Genomic DNA, 17,311 nt, shown 5'->3' on the forward strand with positions numbered 1-17,311 from the left:
TAGAGGTTAAAGAGATCAGTTTGAAGTGTGTGTGTGTGTGTGTGTGTGTGTGTGTGTGTGTGTGTGTGTGTGTGTGTGTGTGTGTGTGTGAGAGAGAGAGAGAGAGAGAGAGAGAGAGAGAGAGAGCACTGAAGTGTAACTGAGATTTACATTAACAGGACTGAAAAGTTTCATGTCTCTCAGAATAGAACAGAAATTTGACCAGATGTTTAACTTCCTTCAGTCAAACTCACTGAAGCACAAAACACAGCAGTGAATCTACAGATAATCTCAGTTTCACATCACACTGATCATCACTATTAACTCTAACACACAAAAAAGTCCCAGATTCAGCTTTATTTCAGCAAAACTACAAGAATATGAACAGAACAGTGAACAGAGTAAAGACAGAAATATTCTCATTGTGTAGAATTTAAACTCTATTGCAGGTGGATGATAAGCAGCTCCATCTTAAACTCCATCCTGGACCCATTAGACATCACAGTGACTCTTTCTGAAGGTGACGGGATGATTGATGTTGCTATGGGAGACTTTACAGATAAACTCCTCCCCCTTTTCCCAGAGCTCTTTGCTAAGGGTCAGGGTGCTGCTGCGGCTGTAACCTTCCTTCTTCTCTTCTTCTGAGCTGGTCAGAACCCCGTCCTTCACCTCTGAACCATCTACAGTCCAGCTCACCAGCGCCCCCTTTGGAGAATATCCAGACAGCAGGCAGAGCAGCGAGGCCGAACCTTCACACAGCTGTACAGGGGACGGAGGGAGCAGAGACACAGATGGAGGTTTGGGACCAGCTGGAGAAGACACACAGACACGGACCACTGAATTAGACACATGCTTGGAGCTACTAGATCTTTATTGAATTCTGTCATTTTATTTAAACAAAATGTCAAAAAATGAAGGATAAACCTACACTGTAAATAATAATAATAATAATAATAATAATAATAATAATAATAATAATAATAATAATGTAACATATGATTTCATTATTAGAAATAATTATTAATAAAAAGTAATTGATCAGGACTTTCTTTAGGCATCAGGAACAACGTTACAATGTTCTGTATATTTACTGAATGTTCCTACACATTTATTAGGGTTGATATGCTACTGAATTTTATTAAAGATCAAACCTTAAAACATCAAGATAAAAAGGTTTAACAAACAGTTTGTCTGAAGTTTATTCTTTAATTTCAATAATAAAGAGAAGAAAATTTTACTTACTGTTCACAGTGAGTTTGGTGCCGCTACCAAAAGTCCTCCACAGTGATACATTCTAATGAAACCGTCGTACAAAAACCTCCGTCACACTGCACTGCACACACACGCACACACACACACACACACACACACACACACACACACACACACACACACACACACACACACACTTCCACTTTGCATTGGCAGCAAGGTGTTTATAACCCTGTGACTTTAACACTTCATGACTAAGAGCTGCTGCTCAGCAACTTCCCCCACAGCAACCATGACTCTGATCAGCGTCTTCATCTACACACTGGTCCTCTGGGCTCAAGGTGAGAGATTAACATTAATTCACAGCCTCACACACTTCATTTCACACTAATTCTACAACACAGACTATGTTTCTCTTCAGGATCCAGAGGTCAGGTGACTGTGACTCAGACTCCTTCAGTGCAAACTGTTGCTCCATCAAACACAGTCACCATCAAATGCAGATTCGACACTGCTGTTTGGCACGACTGTGGACCAACTGGTGTATCATATGACTGTCTAGCCTGGTACCTACAGAAACCTGGAGAAGCTCCTAAACTTCTAGTGCGCTATGTGAGTCACCTGTTCTCAGGGACTCCAGATCGCTTCAAAGGCAGTGGATCTAAGACTGACTTCACTCTGACCATCAGTGGAGTCCAGGCTGAAGATGCAGGAGATTATTACTGTCAGAGTCTACACAAGATCAGTGGCAGCTACGTGTTCACACAGTGTTACAGCGCCGTACAAAAACCTCATCACAGAGAAGCTGAGAGAGACAACAGGTGCTGAGGAGGATGTGATAAAGCACAATGACACACACTATGAACAGGAGAAAACACACTACACACACACACAAACACACACACACACACACACACACACACACACACACACACACACACACACACACACAGCTGTGGATCTTTATTTTAAGTAACATATTATTGATATGTTACTACGCATAACTACACATCACTACAGAGTCATTTTATCTCTATGGAGACTTTTTGCTCTCTGGAGAAAATGATTTTCACTGATTTTATGGTTATTTAGTAGTTCTGCCTTTCTGAAGAGGTTCACATAGAGGAACAAGCAAGACTGTGTGAGTTAAAGTTAAAGTACTGTTGCTAATAACATACACATTCTTACACACACACACTCTTACACACACACTCTCACACACACACGCAAACAAACACACACACAAACACATACAAAAAAATGTTACAGATCAGATATATAGAAAGAAACAATTCAGGATATACATTATAAATATATAAATGTTTCCCAAATGAACCAGTCTGAGGTGACGGTGGTGAGAAAAAAAATCCCTGAGAAGATACACAGAAGAAACCTTGAGAGGAACCAGAGTTGAAGGAACCTCATCGTTATCATTACAGGACTGGGGACTTTATGGTCAGAAAGTGCAATTTTGTAACCAGGAGATTCATTCAGTGTTAACATGCAGTGTGTCATGTGGAACTTATCAAATGTTCATTGAATATAAACCTGACACCATAACCAAGAAAATGATAAAACTCAGGTCAAAACCAGAAACCAGCTATAACTAGAACTTCAGCAATTATGGATACATGAACAGGGACTAGGGACAATGTGTGAACTAGAACAAATAAGGGGTGGGATCTAGAAATCAGGGACTAACTGGAACTAGGATTGAGAAATGAACAGGAAGTAAGGAGAAGGTATTCAGTATGTACAAGATAAAAGGATAAGAAATGATTATGATTTAGACATGAAGTATAAAATCGCACAGCTACAGCACACAGTGACATTCTGTACAATCGTCTGCTTCCAGTTTGGGGAAGAAACATGTGGATGTGACGGTCAGGTGTCCACATACATTTGAGGTATATTTGCTTCAATTTACTCTAAATCTGATCAGTTGTTGGCTGGATGAAAGAAAAGATTCTGCTGGTTATTAAAGTATCGATTGTCTACTACGATGTGAACCGTTTGCGAAGGTGCATCGAGACCATCCAAAAAAATTACATGCTGTTCTTTAAGTCTCCTGTTTGTAGCCTGTAATCCAGATGAATATATGGTTCAGTAACATGACACATAAACCTGCATGTCACTGGGTTTAATGTATATGTGCTAATGACTTTCACTGTGAAGAGATGTGACATTCATCCTACAGCACTCACAGAGCCATGTTACGTTCTGAAACCAGATAAAAACGGTACATAGAGACTCTGACTATGACTTCAGACAGAGCGAGCAGTGAGGCGTAAGTGAGATTTGCATGAACAGGGTGTAAAAGTTCCAGTTCTCTCAGAACAGAACAGAAATTTCACCAGATGTTCAACTACACAGCCTTTAGTCAAACCCACTGAAGCACAACACAGAGCACAGAATCTAAAGCTAATCCCTTTCTCTCATCACTCTGTCAATCACTATTACTGTCACTATTAATAACAGAAGAGACGATGTCACAAACTCAGCTTTATTTCAGCAAAAACTACAAGAATATGAACAGAACAGTGAACAGAGTAAAGACAGAAATATTCTCATTGTGTAGAATTTAAACTCTATTGCAGGTGGATGATAAGCAGCTCCATCTTAAACTCCATCCTGGACCCATTAGACATCACAGTGACTCTTTCTGAAGGTGACGGGATGATTGATGTTGCTATGGGAGACTTTACAGATAAACTCCTCCCCCTTTTCCCAGAGCTCTTTGCTAAGGGTCAGGGTGCTGCTGCGACTGTAACCTTCCTTCTTCTCTTCTTCTGAGCTGGTCAGAACCCCGTCCTTCACCTCTGAACCATCTACAGTCCAGCTCACCAGCGCCCCCTTTGGAGAATATCCAGACAGCAGGCAGAGCAGCGAGGCCGAACCTTCACACAGCTGTACAGGGGACGGAGGGAGCAGAGACACAGATGGAGGTTTGGGACCAGCTGGAGAAGACACACAGACACGGACCACTGAATTAGACACATGCTTGAAACTACTAGAACTTTATTTAATTTCATTTTGCTGTCCACTCTGAATTATGTCATTTTATTTAAATAAAATGTCAAAAAATGAAGGATTAACCTACACTGTAAATAATAATAATAATAATAATAATAATAATAATAATAATTATAATTATAATTATAATTATAATAATGTAAAATAGGATTTCATTATTAGAAATAATTATTAATAAAAAGTAACTGATCAGTATTTTCTTTGGGCATCATGTACTGTACCTACACATTTATTATGGTTGATATGCTGCTGAAATTAATTAAACATCAAACCTTAAAACATCAAGATAAAAAGTTTTAACAAACAGTTTGTCTGAAGTTTATTCTTTAATTTCAATAATAAAGAGAAGAAAAGTTTATTTACTGTTCACAGTGAGTTTGGTGCCGCTACTAAAAGTGTCCCACAGTGATACGTTCTAAAGAAACTGTCGTACAAAAACCTCCGTCACACTGCACTGCACACACACACACACACACACACACACACACACACACACACACACACACACACACACACACACACACACACACACACACACACACACACACACTTCCACTTTGCATTGGCAGCAAAGTGTTTATAACCCTGTGACTTTAACACTTCATGACTAAGAGCTGCTGCTCAGCAACTTCACACACAGCAACCATGACTCTTATCAGCGTCTTCATCTGCACACTGGTCCTCTGGGCTCAAGGTGAGAGATTAACATCAACTCACAGCGTCAAACACTTCATTTCACACTAATTCTACAACACAGACTATGTTTCTCCTCAGGATCCAGAGGTCAGGTGACGGTGACTCAGACTCCTTCAGTGCAAACTGTTGCTCCATCAAACACAGTCACCATCAAATGCAGATTCGACACTGCTGTTTGGCACGACTGTGGACCAACTGGTGTATCATATGACTGTCTAGCCTGGTACCTACAGAAACCTGGAGAAGCTCCTAAACTTCTAGTGCACTATGTGAGTCACCTGTTTTCAGGGACTCCAGATCGCTTCAAAGGCAGTGGATCTAAGACTGACTTTACTCTGACCATCAGTGGAGTCCAGGCTGAAGATGCAGGAGATTATTACTGTCAGAGTTCACACAAGATCAGTGGCAGCTACGTGTTCACACAGTGTTACAGCGCCGTACAAAAACCTCATCACAGAGAAGCTGAGAGAGACAACAGGTGCTGAGGAGGATGTGATAAAGCACAATGACACACACTATGAACAGGAGAAAACACACTACACACACACAAACACACACACACACACACACACACACACACACACACACACACACAGCTGTGGATCTTTATTTTAAGTAACATATTATTGATATGTTACTACACATCACTACACATCACTACAGAGTCATTTTATCTCTATGGAGACTTTTTGCTCTCTGGAGAAAATGATTTTCATTGATTTTATGGTTATTTAGTAGTTCTGCCTTTCTGAAGAGGTTCACACAGAGAAACAAGCAAGACTGTATGAGTTAAAGTTAAAGTACTGTCGCTAATAACACACACTCTTACACACACACAGACACAGACACACAAACACACACTTATATATATATATATAGGTGAGAAAAAAAATCCCTGAGAAGATACAAGGAAGAAACCTTGAGAGAAACCAGACTTAAAGGAACCTCATTGTTATCATTACAGAACTGGGGACTTTATGGTCAGAAAGTGCAATTGTGTAACCAGGAAATTCATTCAGTGATAACATGCAGTGTGTCATGTTGAAATTATCAAATGTTGTCTACTACGATGTGAACCGTTTGCGAAGGTGCATCAAGACCATCCAAAAAAATGACATGCTGTTCTTTAAGTCTCCTGTTTGTAGCCTGTAATCCAGATGAATATATGGTTCAGTAACATGACACATAAACCTGCATGTCACTGGGTTTAATGTATATGTGCTAATGACTTTCACTGTGAAGAGATGTGACATTCATCCTACAGCACTCACAGAGCCGTGTTACGTTCTGAAACCAGATAAAAACGGTACATAGAGACTCTGACTATGGCTTCAGACAGAGCGAGCAGTGAGGCGTAAGTGAGATTTGCATGAACAGGGCGTAAAAGTTCCAGTTCTCTCAGAACAGAACAGAAATTTCACCAGATGTTCAACTACACAGCCTTCAGTCAAACCCACTGAAGCACAACACAGAGCACAGAATCTAAAGCTAATCCCTTTCTCTCATCACTCTGTCAATCACTATTACTGTCACTATTAATAACAGAAGAGACGATGTCACAAACTCAGCTTTATTTCAGCAAAAACTACAAGAATATGAACAGAACAGTGAACAGAGTAAAGACAGAAATGTCAGCATTGTGTAGAACTCCATCTTAAACTCCATCTTGCACCCATTAAACATCACAGTGACTCTTTCTGAAGGTGACGAGATGATTGATGTTATCATGGGAGACTTTACAGATAAACTCCTCCCCCTTTTCCCAGAGGTCTTTGCTAAGGGTCAGGGTGCTGCTGCGGCTGTAACCTTCCTTCTTCTCTTCTTCTGAGCTGGTCAGAACCCCGTTCTTCACCTCTGAGCCATCTACAGTCCAGCTCACCAGCGCCCCCTCTGGAGAATAACCAGACAACAGGCAGAGCAGCGAGGCCGATCCTTCAGACAGCTGCACAGGGGACGGAGGGAGCAGAGACAGGGATGGAGGTTGGGGACAAGGTGAAGCTGGAGAAGACACACACACACACGCAATTTAGTGAGTGCCAAATTATTAGAGATTATTTTACACTCACTTAATATTTTATTGTTTAACGTGTCAGTTTCATTGACGTAAACATACACTTAATGTTCAAATAGGGAAGAAATGCAGTGTTTATACATCAATACACTTATTTTATCTTCATTTACAGCATGGACACATGCTGTAAATCATCACCTTAACATTGATATGATTTAAGCAAAGTTCACCTTCTTTCTGATTTAGTGTTCGGATGGACCTCAAAGAACAGAAAGCACTAAACACTTGACACTAAACACACTAAACATTAAACACTGGAATTATTTCACTATTCAATAGTAAAACACTACATTTACACAATACCAAAGCCCTACTGTACAATCACATATCTTGCTGTAATTTATCTAGAAATATGCATTTTCATACCAGGTTTTATTTCTTTAATAGGACAAACTTTTAGAAAATTCAACTGCAGCAAATATAAACAGACATATTTAACAGTGTTTAAAAGAAACATGCCATTTTGTCTGAAGTTTGGTCTATAAAACACTGAGGTTCCCTCATCAGTATCTTACACTGCATCACCTTACTGTGTAAATCCTTTAAGATATAAAACAGAGTGTGTGGATATATTGCAAGTGTGTATTATTACATGTGGATTTAACATTAATATTTTTATACTCTTATTGAATATAAAAGGACATTTACATTGGATCGATTCTGGTATTAAAATATATTCCTCAACAGATCATAACACCTCAATAAAATGCAAATAATGTGGATATTTAATAATGTAAGTAATAATGAACTAAATTAATTTTGCATTTATATATAAAAAAAACCCACTTACTTTTGATAACGAGTTTAGAGGCATCACTAAAAGTGTACCACAGTGATACATTCTAATGAAACCGTCGTACAAAAACCTCTTTCACACTGCAGTGCACACACACACACACACACACACACACACACACACACACACACACACACACACACACACACACACACACACACACACACACACACACACACACACACACACACACACACACACACTTTGCATTACAGCCCATACTTCAGCACACTGAGTGTTTATAACCCTGTGACTTTAACACTTCATGACTGAAGCTGCTGCTCAGAACTTCACCCACAGCAACCATGACTTTGCTCACCATCTTCTTCTGCACGCTGGTCCTCTGGACTCAAGGTGAGAGTTTAAGAGTAACACACCTAATAATAATTTTACACCATTTATAAAAATAAAATATAAATGAGAGGATAAACCCAGACTCATGATGTTTCTCTTCAGGATCCAGAGGTCAGGGGACTGTGACTCAAACTCCTTCAGTGCAAACTGTTGCTCCTGGAAACACAGTCACCATCAACTGCAGAACCAGTAACAGGGTGGATAGTGGGACCAGTGTGTTCTGGTATCTGCAAAAGCCTGGAGAAGCTCCTAAACTTCTGATACACGAGGCGACACGATTACAATCAGGGATTCCAGCTCGCTTCAAAGGCAGTGGATCTGATAATGACTTCACTTTGACCATCAGTGGAGTCCAGACTGAAGATGCAGGAGATTATTACTGTACTGCTGAACATTATGTGAACGGCTGGGTGTTACACAGTGTTAGAGCATCGTACAAAAACCTCAGTCAGTGACAGTGTAGAGAAGTCCTGCTGCAGCTGGAAGGAAGTGCAGGTGCTCAGTCACACACAGTAGTCGCCTGATATGGCCCAACATGACATACGAATAGTGAAATTAAAACCTATGAAGGTTCTACTAGACAGTGAGACGAGGCACATAGGCATACAGAAACACACACACTTTTCCCCACAAGGCCTTTGGTGATATCAGCATGTATAGAGGTTTTTTTGTCTGACAAAATGGCCCCTGTAACGAAGTGAACACTTTATCATGACATGGACACAGGGAATAATCAGACCTTGTTATCGGTGATGTTAACGTGGTGCTCCATTTTCTCCTCTTCTTTATGATTCAATTCAATTCAGGTTTATTTGTATAGAGCTTTTAAGAGTTGACATTGAGCAGCTTTATAGAACATAAATATAGAACAAAACATTATTATAAAGAATAATATAAAGATTAATAGAATACAAAATTCAAGATTAAGATTAAGGGGGCATGTCCCCTCCGTTGTCGTGTCCCCCGCGATAATTTGAAAAATATTGCACTCTCTATTGTGAAAAATATATGTATGTATACCTAAATAATTGTGTAAGTAGAATGGAAAACCCCCGCAAAACTGCATTTAGAAACAGTTGAGTCCCCCCCCCCGCTTCCTCACAGTGCTTTGACACCCCCCCCCCCGCTTCCTCACAGTGCTTTGACACCCCCCCCCCTTCCTCACAGTGCTTTGACACCCCCCCCCCCCCGCTTCCTCACAGTGCTTTGACCCCACCTCCTCTTCCTCACAGTGGTTTGACCAGCAGTTCCCCCTCCCCTTCCTCACAGTGGTTTGACCAGCAGTTCCCCCTCCCCTTCCTCACAGTGGTTTGACCAGCAGTTCCCCCTCCCCTTCCTCACAGTGGTTTGACCCACTGCCTCCTTTCCCAGTACATCTCACCTACTCTGTACACACGAGTCAGGTGTGTAGCTGCGGCTCAATTAACGTTTAACTTCATTAATTAGGGGATTTTACTCACTTTAAATAAAGCGATTCTCTTTAATGTAGTTGATGCAGATTCATTCATAAATTAGTTGCGGCAAAAATGCTGATTACCGATGTAATTTTCCATGAATCTGCTATATTACCGATTAAAATATTACTTATCTAGTTAACGTTAGCTTGTTTACAATAGCTTGTTAACGTTAGCTTGTTTATAACAACTAGTTAACTTTAGCTTGTTTACAATAGCTTGTTAACGTTAGCTTGTTTATAACAACTAGTTAACTTTAGCTTGTTTACAATAGCTAGTTAACTTTAGCTTGTTTACAATGGCTAGTTAATGTTAGCTTGTTTACAATAGCTAGATAACGTTAGCTTGTTTACAATAGCTTGTTAACGTTAGCTTGTTTACAACAACTAGTTAACTTTAGCTTGTTTACAATAGCTAGTTAACGTTAGCTTGTTTACAATAGCTAGTTAACGTTAGCTTGTTTACAATAGCTAGTTAACGTTAGCTTGTTTAAAACAGCTAGTTAACGTTAGCTTGTTTACAATAGCTAGTTAACTTTAGCTTGTTTACAACAGCTAGTAAACGTTAGCTTGTTTACAATAGCTAGTTAACTTTAGCTTGTTTACAATAGCTAGTTAACGTTAGCTTGTTTACAATAGCTAGTTAACTTTAGCTTGTTTACAATAGCTAGTTAACGTTAGCTTGTTTACAATAGCTAGTTAACGTTAGCTTGTTTACAATAGCTAGTTAACGTTAGCTTGTTTACAATAGCTAGTAAACGTTAGCTTGTTTACAATAGCTAGTTAACGTTAGCTTGTTTACAATAGCTAGTTAACGTTAGCTTGTTTACAATAGCTAGTTAACTTTAGCTTGTTTACAATAGCTAGTTAACGTTAGCTTGTTTACAATAGCTAGTTAACTTTAGCTTGTTTACAATAGCTAGTTAACGTTAGCTTGTTTACAATAGCTAGTTAACGTTAGCTTGTTTACAATAGCTAGTTAACGTTAGCTTGTTTACAATAGCTAGTAAACGTTAGCTTGTTTACAATAGCTAGTAAACGTTAGCTTGTTTACAATAGCTAGTTAACGTTAGCTTGTTTACAATAGCTAGTAAACGTTAGCTTGTTTACAATAGCTAGTAAACGTTAGCTTGTTTACAATAGCTTGTTCCATAGTGCACTGTAACTAACACGCCAAAGCCGTCGAGAAAAACTTTGAGAATAACCATAATGACGCGTCTCCATGCTACAGTAATAATGATAAAAGCAAAGTTTTTCACTGAGGAGACGTGTCTTTATAAATACAATTTGACTGTAGATTAGATTACAATTTGACACACACACACACACACACACACACACACTCACTCACACTGTTAAATGAAATTTACGCCCATGCATTGATCACGTGCAAAAGATCACGAGTGTTCCATGGCACATCTAATGTTTTGGAAATTCTTTTGTACTCCTCTTTTATCAAACCATATTTATAGCGGTTAATTATTTTTACAATGATTATCATTGTTTGCTAAAATTCAGACAATTATGTATTTTACATGTGAGAGACCACACCGATGACAGCAAGGGAACAACACAGATTCCAAATGTTCTTAACAATTCAAATAGAAACAGAAAAAAATAAATAAATGAAAGTCAAGCTTCAGGGCTGCTTTTCTTCAGCTGCTCCAAATACGAGTCAATTTTGGCTTCTGCTGAAACACTTAACATGAAGAAGAACTTCAGATTTCAGTATAACAACCTGTGGAAGCAAACATCTATAAGGACTTCACCCAAACAAGATCAAGGTTTTGGAATGGTCAGGAGTCGGGATCTAAATACAGCCGAAGGTCAGCGTGGTGACGTGAAGAAGGCTGAGCACACGAGATGAGATAGAATGGCAAAATGTGCCAAACATATTGACTCTTACCCAGAAAGATCTAAAGATGCCTTCAACTAAATGTAATTATAATAAACTACCAATGTACAATGTTAATTTTATTCTCTTGATATGATTCTTATTGTTTTTTACTGGGGGGGGGGGGGGCCGCTAGTGGTTAGCATGTTTGCCTCACACCTCCAGGGTCGGGGGTTCGATTCCCGCCTCCGCCTTGTGTGTGTGGAGTTTGCATGTTCTCCCCATGACTCGGGGGTTTCCTCCGGGTACTCCGGTTTCCTCCCCCGGTCCAAAGACATGCATGGTAGGTTGATTGGCATCTCTGGAAAATCGTCCGTAGTGTGTGTGTGTGTGTGTGTGTGTGTGAGTGAATGAGAGTGTTTGTGTGCCCTGCGATGGGTTGGCACTCCGTCCAGGGTGTATCCTGCACCGATGCCCGATGACGCCTGAGATAGGCACAAGCTCCCCGTGACCAGAGAAGTTCAGATAAGCGGTAGAAAATGAATGAATGAATGTTTTTTACTTCATATATAGCTTGAAATTTCACAATTCACAAAAAGGACCTGTCCTGTTTTTTTTCTTGGTCACAAAACCTGCCGTTTTAAACATGGGTGTGAAGACTTTTTATATCCACTGTATTATCTGTAAAGTTATGATTATGACACATCGCTCGGATTTAAATACAGCAATAAATAAAGAAATGAAACCTGTAACATTCTATACAACTATAATACCAGCACAGAGACGGAGAAAGCGGTGAGGTGTAGCTGAGATTTGCATTAACTAACTAAACGGATCTGTTTTGCTCAGAATAGAACAGAGAATTCACCAGATGTTCAGCTTCATTCAGTCAAACTCACTGACGCACATCTAATGAATTTAATAACAGAACAATTTACAAACTCTGCTTTATTTCAGCAAAACTACAGGAAGATCAACAGGACAGTGAACAGGGTAAAGACAGTAATGTGTAGAATTTAAACTCTGTTGCAGATGCAGATGATAAGCAGCTCTATGTTAATCTTCTCTATCCTTCATGTGAGACTGTACAGATAAACCCGCCCCCTTTTCCCAGAGGTCTTTGCTGAGGTTCAGGGTGCTGCTGCAGCTGTAACGGCCGTTCTTCTCTCTGGTCAGAATCCTGTCCTTCACCTCTGAGCCATCCACTGTCCAGCTCACTAGCGCCCTCTGTGGACAGTATCCAGACAGGCAGAGCAGTGAGGCCGATCCTTCACACAGCTGCACAGTAAAAAAAAAAAATTATTAGTTTATTCTTTAACTTCATTAATAAATAAAATACAAATTTACTAGATGAGTTTTGTGCCTCGGATAAAGTGGTAGAAAATGAGTGAGAGAGCGAGAGTGAGTGAGTTTTGTGCCTCCATCAAAAGTTCACCACAGTGATACATTTGAATGAAACCATTGTACAAAAACCTCCGTTACACACACCATTTAGCAGAAGCCCTTATTCAGAGCGACTTACTTTTTCATTCACTCATTTCCTACCGCTTATCCGAACTTCTCGGGTCACGGGGAGCCTGTGCCTATCTCAGGCGTCATCGAGCATCGAGGCAGGATACACCCTGGACGGAGTGCCAACCCATCACAGGGCACACACACACACACATTCTCATTCACACACACACTCACAAACTATGGACAATTTTCCAGAGATGCCAATCAACCGACTATGCATGTCTTTGGACCGGGGGAGGAAACCGGAGTACCCGGAGGAAACCCAGGGAGAACATGCAAACTCCACACACACAAGGCGGAGGCGGGAATCGAACCCCCAACCCTGGAGGTGTGAGGCGAACCACTAAGCCACCATGCCCCCCACTTACTTTTTTTTTATCTAATTTTTATACAATTGAGCAATTGAGGGTGTAGGGCCTTGCTCAGGGGCCCAGCAGTAGCAGTTTGGTGGATGTAGGAGTTGAACTTACAACCTACCGTTTGGTAGCCCAACACTTTAACCACTAGGCTACCATACCCCACATACAAACACACACACACACACAAATACACACACATACACACATGCACACACACCCACACACATACACACAAACACATACAGACATGCACGCACACATACACACACAAACACATACAGACATGCACGCACACATACACACACAAACACATACAGACATGCACACATACACACACATGCACACACACACACATTCTGCTGCTCAGCAACTTCACCCACAGCAACCATGACTTTGATCAGCGTCTTCATCTGCACACTGGTCCTCTGGGCTCAAGGTGAGAGATTAACAGCAACTCACAGCCTCACACACTTCATTTCACACTAATTCTACAACACAGACTATGTTTCTCTTCACGATCCAGATGTCAGGTGACTGGGACTCAGACTCCTTCAGTGCAAACTACCCTCCCCTTCAGTCACTGCTCGCAACCTTGGGGTCCCCATGAACAATCAACTTTCTTTTCCTTTCAAGAACAATTCGGCCTGGTCTGAAGAATCACGGATCCTGGTACATCACGTTGCTGACCACAGATATGCTGATTACTAACAGAAGGCTAGCTGGATGTACTGCTGACACATTAAACATAACCTGTGTGTCACTGGGTTTTTGCAAGAGATTTGAAATACAGAGTCAAAATGATAGAAAATGGTCACTGTTTGGTTATTACCAAGTCTCAGAGAGAGAGAGAGAGAGAGAGAGAGAGACAGTGAGAGAGAGTGAGAGACACTGAGAGAGTGAGACAGAGAGAGAGAGATACAGAGTGAGAGAGACAGAGAGAGAGCACTGAGGTGTAATAGATTTACATTAACAGGACTGAAGAGTTTCACGTCTCTCAGAATAGAACAGAAATGTCACCAGATGTTTAACTTCCTTGTCAAACTCACTGAAGCACAAAACACAGCAGTGAATCTACAGATAATCTCAGTTTCACATCACATCGCTATTAACTCTCAGGGTAAGAGGCAAGTATACTACTAGACTCTTCTCTGTTCTGGCACCAAGGTGGTGGAATGAACTTCCCCTAGAGGTCCGGACAGCTGAGTCACTGGCTATTTTCAAGCAGCGGTTGAAGACCTACTTATTCAGGAAACACTTCAACTAGCACTTCTTTCCTTATCTTTTGCATTTATAAATAAATAAATAAAAACTCAACCTTTGACACTTTTTCATTGTAACTTTGAACAATGTTTTAAACTCATGGTATCTTCAGTATGTAACCCAGTGAGCCAGCATTAATGTATTCAATGTTAGAGATTTAAGCACTTGTACGTCGCTCTGGATAAGGGAGTCTGCCAAATAATGTAAATGTAAATGTAATTGTAAATGTATTAACTCTAACAGACAAAAAAGTCCAAGATTCAGCTTTATTTCAGCAAAACTACAAGAATATGAACAGAACAGTGAACAGAGTAAAGACAGAAATATTCTCATTGTGTAGAATTTAAACTCTATTGCAGGTGGATGATAAGCAGCTCCATCTTAAACTCCATCCTGGACCCATTAGACATCACAGTGACTCTTTCTGAAGGTGACGGGATGATTGATGTTGCTATGGGAGACTTTACAGATAAACTCCTCCCCCTTTTCCCAGAGCTCTTTGCTAAGGGTCAGGGTGCTGCTGCGGCTGTAACCTTCCTTCTTCTCTTCTTCTGAGCTGGTCAGAACCCCGTCCTTCACCTCTGAACCATCTACAGTCCAGCTCACCAGCGCCCCCTGTGGAGAATATCCAGACAGCAGGCAGAGCAGCGAGGCCGAACCTTCACACAGCTGTACAGGGGACGGAGGGAGCAGAGACACGGATGGAGGTTTGGGACCAGCTGGAGAAGACACACAAAACCAGACAAATGGGTACATTAAATATTAATAACTTTAGACAGTGAGAAAAGGAGTTTCGGTGTAATTAAACTTTAAACACACAATAATCCGGTTTCTAAAGGTCAGTGTGTGTAATCTGTAAATACTCGGAACTACAACAGAGATAAAGCCTGAGACTGCAGCAGCAGAAGTGAGTTCCAGCAGCAGGAGAGCATTTCCTAATTCCTCTTTATATCATAGAGCGTCTTAAGACCTTCGTTAAACTTCATACTGGTGTTGACTCTCAGTAAGTGAGTAAGTGACGTGACATACGGCTAAGTACGGTGACCCATACTCCGAATTCGTTCTCTGCATTTAACCCATCCAAAGTGCACACACACAGCAGTGAACACACACGCACACACACACACTCACCGCGAACACACACCCGGAGCAGTGGGCAGCCATTTATGCCCGGGGAGCAGTTGGGCAGTTCGGTGCCTTGCTCAAGGGCACCTCAGTCGTGGCCAGCCCAAGACTCGAACCCACAACCTTAGGGTTAGGAGTCAGACTCTCTAACCATTAGGCCACGACTTCCCCATGTAATGTAATAGTATTAAAATAAAACACTAAAGAACAAAAGGATGTAAACTGTAATCAATCTGATATTGTAACACTAACCATCACAACAGATATTAACGGTAAACATTAATGTGTTTATTAATTAATAAACACATTTCACTACATTATACTGTGAATGCTTATTTGTGTGACAAATTTGAGCTGATTACATATGAGCAGATTCTAAATGAGCTCCCAGAACAACATTACAGTGTATGAAACAGTTTAGTTTCTGTGTATTTACTGTAACACTGAAATCATTTTTATATCACAGTTTCTCAAAAGTTTCTTAATGTTTAAAGTAATTGATAAAGAATAAACTTTTACTTACTGTTCACAAACAGTTTGGATCCTCCACCAAAAGTCCACCACAGTGATACATTCTAATTTAAGCGTCGTACAAAAACCTCCGTCACACTGCAGTGCTCACACACACACACACACACACACACACACACACACACACACACACACACACACACACACACACACACACACACTTTGCATTGACAGATTCTTCATACTTTAGCGCTCTGCGAGTGTTTATAACCTTCTGGCTTTAACACTTCATGACTGAGAGCTGCTACTTCACCCACAGCAACCATGACTCTGATCAGCATCTTCATCTGCACACTGGTCCTCTGGGCTCAAGGTGAGAGATTAACATCAACTCACAGCCTCACACACACTTCATTTCACACTAATTCTACAACACAATGTTTCTCTTCAGGATCCAGAGGTCAGGTGATTGTGACTCAGACTCCTTCAGTGCAAACTGTTGCTCCGGGAAACACAGTCACCATCAACTGCAGAACCAATCTCAGAGTATTTGATGGTAACTATCTACACTGGTACCTGCAGAAACCAGGAGAAGCCCCTAAACTTCTGATTAAGCATGTTAATAGTTTACAATCAGGTATTTCAGCTCGCTTCAAAGGCAGTGGATCTGATACTGACTTCACGCTGACCATCAGTGAAGTCCAGACTGAAGATGCAGGAGATTATTACTGTCTTAGTGACCTTCAGATCAGTGGCATCTCAGTGTTCACACAGTGGTAAAGAGTCGTACAAAAACCTCGGTAAGTGAGAGCACATGGAGAAGCACTGCTGCAGCTGGGAGCGACTGCAGGTGCTGAGGAGGATGTGATACAGCACAATAACATTCATTCATTCATTCATTTTCTACCGCTTACCCGAACTACCTCGTGTCACGGGGAGCCTGTGCCTATCTCAAGCGTCATCGGGCATCGAGGCAGGATACACCCTAGATGGATTGCCAACCCATCACAGGGCACACACACACACTCTCACTCACTCACACACACACACTACGGACAATTTTCCAGAGATGCCAATCAACCTACCATGCATGTCTTTGGACCGGGGGAGGAAACCAGAGTACCCGGAGGAAACCCCCGAGGCACGGGGAGAA

At 40.9% G+C, this 17,311-nt stretch overlaps 2 long non-coding RNA genes and 5 gene segments (V, D, J or C); 4 read left to right on the top strand and 3 right to left on the bottom strand.

The window, feature by feature from the left end:
* Positions 1-321: 321 nt before the first annotated feature.
* Positions 322-1,401, bottom strand: LOC113638176. The segment is given in 3 exon segments: positions 322-788; positions 1,222-1,273; positions 1,387-1,401. Coding segments are annotated over 3 exon segments (384 nt in total).
* LOC113638175 lies at positions 1,376-3,864 on the top strand. The segment is given in 2 exon segments: positions 1,376-1,532; positions 1,613-3,864. Coding segments are annotated over 2 exon segments (498 nt in total).
* On the bottom strand, positions 3,681-4,735 carry LOC113638182. The gene is made up of 2 exons (XR_003439522.2): positions 4,588-4,735; positions 3,681-4,148 (listed from the first exon to the last, which is right to left on the bottom strand). It is a non-coding gene; the product is annotated as an uncharacterized LOC113638182 (long non-coding RNA).
* Positions 4,736-4,761: 26 nt separating this feature from the next.
* LOC113638179 lies at positions 4,762-5,450 on the top strand. The segment is given in 2 exon segments: positions 4,762-4,918; positions 4,999-5,450. Coding segments are annotated over 2 exon segments (498 nt in total).
* Positions 5,451-8,062: 2,612 nt separating this feature from the next.
* LOC113638180 lies at positions 8,063-8,777 on the top strand. The segment is given in 2 exon segments: positions 8,063-8,141; positions 8,244-8,777. Coding segments are annotated over 2 exon segments (402 nt in total).
* A 6,037-nt stretch (positions 8,778-14,814) lies between these two features.
* Positions 14,815-16,349, bottom strand: LOC113638185. Its single transcript, XR_003439524.2, has 2 exons — positions 16,211-16,349; positions 14,815-15,281 (listed from the first exon to the last, which is right to left on the bottom strand). It is a non-coding gene; the product is annotated as an uncharacterized LOC113638185 (long non-coding RNA).
* Positions 16,350-16,392: 43 nt separating this feature from the next.
* Positions 16,393-17,107, top strand: LOC113638181. The segment is given in 2 exon segments: positions 16,393-16,531; positions 16,610-17,107. Coding segments are annotated over 2 exon segments (378 nt in total).
* Positions 17,108-17,311: the final 204 nt, after the last annotated feature.

Source organism: Tachysurus fulvidraco, chromosome 10 (assembly GCF_022655615.1).
Source record: "Tachysurus fulvidraco isolate hzauxx_2018 chromosome 10, HZAU_PFXX_2.0, whole genome shotgun sequence".
Lineage (NCBI taxonomy): Eukaryota > Metazoa > Chordata > Actinopteri > Siluriformes > Bagridae > Tachysurus > Tachysurus fulvidraco.